The 5261-nt window shown below is 29.4% G+C and overlaps 1 protein-coding gene across 1 annotated transcript; it reads left to right on the plus strand.

Annotated features, from left to right (window-relative positions):
- The first annotated feature begins 153 nt into the window (after positions 1–153).
- LOC132949803 (NADH dehydrogenase [ubiquinone] 1 beta subcomplex subunit 5, mitochondrial) lies at positions 154–3623 on the plus strand. The gene is made up of 5 exons (XM_061020893.1): positions 154–485; positions 546–655; positions 969–1186; positions 2398–2504; positions 3143–3623. The coding sequence occupies exons 2-5, from the start codon at positions 571–573 to the stop codon at positions 3279–3281; spliced, it is 549 nt and encodes a 182-aa protein (XP_060876876.1). The 5' UTR covers positions 154–485; positions 546–570; the 3' UTR covers positions 3282–3623.
- Positions 3624–5261: the final 1638 nt, after the last annotated feature.

Raw genomic sequence — 5261 nt, forward strand, 5'->3', positions numbered from 1 at the left:
GTAAGGGGTGGTGGAAGTGGAAATCGAACGTCCAACGCTCATCAGGCGTCACCGCGTCGGCACTCGGCAGCTGCTGCAGTGTAGTACGTCGTGCTTCATTATATTTTTAATTTTTATATTGTCACTGGAGTACACACTATTTTTTTTATGTCTACCGCACGGCATACATATTACGGCGGCATGCCCATCGATTTGCCGTTCACGCGGTCCGTTTTGGCCACAGTGTAACCACGTCCCGGAAAAAACGATGTACCGTCCGCGTTTCGGGATTATTTTAATCAACATCGGTGGTCACCCCGTCAGCAGCTGAAGGGCACATATTATTATTATTTGATATCTATTCTGGTAATCAGCGGTCGGACGTCGGTCGGACGGCTATAACATTATAGTCCCTCTTATCATTGCTAAAATTTTCACACAATATATTCCGGAAATCCTGACTCCGACCTGTGCCCGTGACATTTTACGTCGTAAAGAAATTTGAAGTAGCATGTAAGATCTATTTCACCGCTGCACCATTTAACCAGTATTCTGTTTTTGTGTAGAATTGGTTTAACTAACGCTGACAAAATGGCCGTTTGGAGTTCACTAAAGCTGGGATCGGCGATCACCAAGTGTCTGAGTTCGAAGAAAACCGACGTGCTAAAATCATCTGGTGAGAATTTAACATATTTTGTGAATCATTCATCTCATAGATATTTTGTTAAAAAAGGATTTGTTACCATTTTTTGTTTGACATATAAGTTTGTCCTTTTTTTGTAATATTCTAGGTCTACTTTTACATCCAAAAATAAGACCGCTACCTTGTATCTTGTGTTCAACACTTTAACTTGCTCTTTATTCTGCATCATTTTTCTTATGAAGTTATTTTACTATTTGTTCTCTCTTTTAAATTGAAAATGTTTATAACCTATACTAGAAGAATTTAAATTAAAATATTTGAATAATTATTTTTTCTGGAATTTTAGCTCTTGTACCAACTCGTAACATGAGTGGTCATCATCTAATGAGTATTAGGGAAACTCGTTGGCAATGGACAAAGTTCAAGGATTTAATTCATTATTATGTTTTGGTTGGTGTTATTCCTTTGACTTTATTTGTCACTGGTGTTAATGTTTTTATTGGACCAGCTAAATTGGCTCCAATTCCTGAAGGCTATAGACCTGCGCATTGGGAATACCATCAGGTTAGTTGATTTTTTATTTTAATGAATTGTATTACTGACTCATGTTACTAAACGTAATCATACTTATAACTTATAACTAATAAGTAATGAAAACAATTAAATTGTTTTAACCCTTAGCATCTGTATTATAAGTCCAGTGTTGTCTGAGACTGCTTATGTGCTCCCTAAAACAAGCGTCTGCCTGCTGGGTATGCAAGTACATACCCTGTGCACACGCCTATGGACCATAATTATATGCATTTACATATTCATACTGTGTGTATGCATAACTATGAGGGTTTGAAATGTGGGTATTACAAATTTAACTGATTTTATACAATTTTATACAGTTTAGGCATATTTTGTTATTAGATCATATAATTTACATATTTTAATAATAATATTTTTAATATACGATTTTAATAAATAAATAAATTCTTTTCTTTTTAAAATAAAGACAAGAATTAATAATTTGGTGATCATCAATTAATTGAAAAAAAAAAAACAATTGTTTACTGCTTTTATTGCTATCAATAACATGGCTGGTACCTGGTTTATATGATGGACTTGGTTTACTCATAGACCTATAAACTAATGGACAGTGCTTACCATACCACTTCACCTACAGTAATGGGGATGAAATAACAGTGATAAAACATTGCAACGTCCCGAACGCGCTTTCTCTTTTTGCTCCATTGTTTCTTGTTATATTTCCAAATGCGTATTTCTTTTCTCTCGGCTATTTTCTCTCTCCAAGCTATGTCCATAATTTTATAGGTTTATGGGTTAATTGTCTTGTTATTAACGTTTAATAATTTGGTACATACTTATATACTGCATATTTTGAAAGTTTTTGTGTACCTAGTTAAATATTTTGTTTTTTTACCATTCATATTATTTGCATCATATTTAGCACGTTTTTAATACATATAAATCCGATCTCTAGACTTATAATAATGCAGCTAGAAACAATTAACCACCACCAAGGCGGCAATAACATTTTGCCAATGCGGTTCGTGACGGACTTTAATAAAATCTTTTTTTCAACAAGGAAATTTGATTAATAATTTTAATCCTTTTAATTTACGGCTATAGTTTGTGTAGGTTTTTACAATTATTAAATTATTTGAAATATATATCAAATTAATTTTTTTATTTTATAAATCAATAGAAAATAATTTTTTTTAGTTTTATCATATTATATTAATATCTAATCAAAATGTATTTTTTAGCATCCAATCACCCGATGGATGGCACGCTATATTTATCCCAGTCCACAACAACAATATGAAAAGTATCTACATACATTATATGAAGAAGATGAAAAATTTAAAGTCAGGTAAATATTTTCTCATAAGTTATTGGAATGTATTAAAATATAGGTAATTGAAAAATAAATAAAATTTAATTTGCAATTATACAATATAAACAATTAATAAAAAAAAAAAATTTCTTTCTAAATATAATTCTGAAACATTAATATAGAATAAAAAAGGTTTCTTGTCTAGGACATATTCTACTCTAGAAAGCCACTGTAAATTGTTATGCAGTTTACACACTACTAATTAATCACAGTAGTCTGAAATTTTTTTTATCTGTCAACTTAGTTTTACTGTCCTAGTTTAATTTAATTCAAGTAAAATAAAATTGTCTCATTTTTCCACTTGTTTAAAGTGAATATCTTTGCTCAATAACTAATTATACAGACACAATGTATCATTTTCAGTTTTGGATAATTCAGTTTTATTTTATAAAATTTAATATTATAACATTGCCAAATCTTTGTTGTTATGTTATCTTTAATCAATTGTATATCTTTTTTTTTTTTATTGCCAATGATTTTTTTTCTGGAAGAGCAATTTGTTGATTTGTGTAATTTTACCATCTTTTTACTCATGTATTTATCATAAAATAATATTAAAAATCAATTTTCCTATTTGTCCCTTTTTAATTATTATTATTTATATCATTTTTCAGAATGGTAACTATCAAAATTGATGAAATGATGAAGGAACGATCAGACTACAAATCATTTTACTATAGACCTATCTCTGCTAACCATCACAGAATTGTCAAAGAATCTATGGATCGTCAAGAATCCGAAGGATTAAACTGATTATACATATATTTTGTATAATTAAATTAGAAATTGTTAATTTTATAGTAGGTACTAAAATATATTTATAACATACATTTAAATACAAATTATACAAAATAGATTTGGAAAAATCCAGATATTGTACTTTATATCACTTACTCAAAAATGATTAAATTAATTGTCTGGCCTGGTTTAGTCTGACTAATTTTGTACAGAATGTAATCGGTTCATATTATTACACATTCAGTTTTAGATCCTGAATGAATGCATTGATCTTTCAAAGATGTGTTATTATTTTTTTTTTAAATAATTATAGCTATTTTATAAAATATTTAAAATTATATGTATATCTGGGTTTTATATTATTCTACATATTATACCTACTGTTTGTTTTTAAAGTTACAAAAACTATTATAGTTAACTAACTACATTAATTAATATTTCAAAAAACATCAATTGGGTCATTTGGGACATATTTTTAAAGTTCAAAGGCGTGATTGAAATACCTTACTACCAATTAAATAACCTAACCACATTAAATTAAGTTGAACAAGGTACTACTATATATTCCTCTAAAATATATTTCCTATTCTACTTTAAATGAACATGGGTTTATCCATAAAATTGTTAATCATTCGGAAAATTTCACTGACCCAAAAACTGGTGTTGAGACACAAATTATAGAAACTCCTTGGAGACATGTCCAAAATAAAAACATGTGGAGTGACTAACATAATATTTCTATCCCAACTTCCAGAAGAGTGGTCAGAAATTTGTATACAAAACTACACAGTACCACATAAAAAAATGTAACAAAGTATAAATACTTCATTTATTATACTAAACCAACATAAAATGATGGTAGATAGCATACTAAATCGTCAATCGTGCGGCAGATAGCATATTGGACGAGTACCCAATCATAAAATTATCCATTAGTGAATAATCAACTCTTGTTAAGCAAATACCTGAAGTAGAATAGAATATTACCTTTGACATTAACTGGCTTAACTCAAATTTTCTTACAGAAACCACAAAATATGTTATCAAATAAAATGTTTTGAGCTGAGTAAATTAGTAATTACAATGTTTTTAGGAAAACATCTTAATTTATAAATTATAATAGAAAAAACACTAACTATGTATTTATTAAAAAAAAAAATTAACTAACCAATTAGTCTTCTCTGTAAAAGAATGAATTTTAATTTGTTTCTTAATTTCGTCATCTCTTGTAATGGCTGATAACTAGCATACTTTGCAGTACATAATACAACAAAAAAAGTGGTCTGGAAGTAGTAATGTTACTGAAAGTAATAAAGGTAAATCTATAGTACCTAGAATAAGTTTTTTTAGGTTGGAAAAACTACATTTTACTATTCCGTCAGCAAGGGAAGATGCTGAGAGGATATTCATGCAGAGAAAGCAGCATTACACAATTATTAGCAGAATCTTAAGAAGACGTGATTCCTACATGTGTTGTCTCCGTTTTACAAGTGCATAATATAGCAAATTCTATGCGAAGCAGAACATGTGTAGCTCCGTTAGTTTAAATATTAGAGTGATTTGACCTTTTACAAAATCTAAAGGTAAGATTATTATCTAGACAACCTCATGGGAATTTTATTATATTTTAATTTTGAAGCGAGCTATGAGTACATTTTAATGTACAGACGATTAACAATTTTAAAATACTCATCTGTTATTGAAAATTATGGAGTACGTTGGTTTATTCAGGTCAGTTGCTGTTCTTATTGCGTATTGAAGCATCGACTGATTTATTCGTCTACTAAGAGGTTGTTATCCCATAATTAATATTAAACATTTAAACTCATGATGATTTACCAGCATATAGTAATACATACTGTAGTTACATCTAAACAGTGGCATAACCAGGGTGGATTTTGGGGGTTCAAACCAGGGACTGGAACCTCACTGAAACCCTTATTTAAATTTATTAAAAAACCAGAAATTTACTGGAACCAATACTTTTACTTTACA

Source organism: Metopolophium dirhodum, chromosome 7 (genome assembly GCF_019925205.1).
Source record: "Metopolophium dirhodum isolate CAU chromosome 7, ASM1992520v1, whole genome shotgun sequence".
Lineage (NCBI taxonomy): Eukaryota > Metazoa > Arthropoda > Insecta > Hemiptera > Aphididae > Metopolophium > Metopolophium dirhodum.

Coding starts and splice junctions, on each gene's coding strand:
- LOC132949803 (XM_061020893.1), top strand. CDS start 571: ATGGCCGTTTGGAGTTCACTAAAGCTGGGATCGGCGATCACCAAGTGT. Junction 656..968: donor CGACGTGCTAAAATCATCTG/GTGAGAATTTAA, acceptor CTGGAATTTTAG/CTCTTGTACCAACTCGTAAC. Junction 2,505..3,142: donor GATGAAAAATTTAAAGTCAG/GTAAATATTTTC, acceptor ATCATTTTTCAG/AATGGTAACTATCAAAATTG.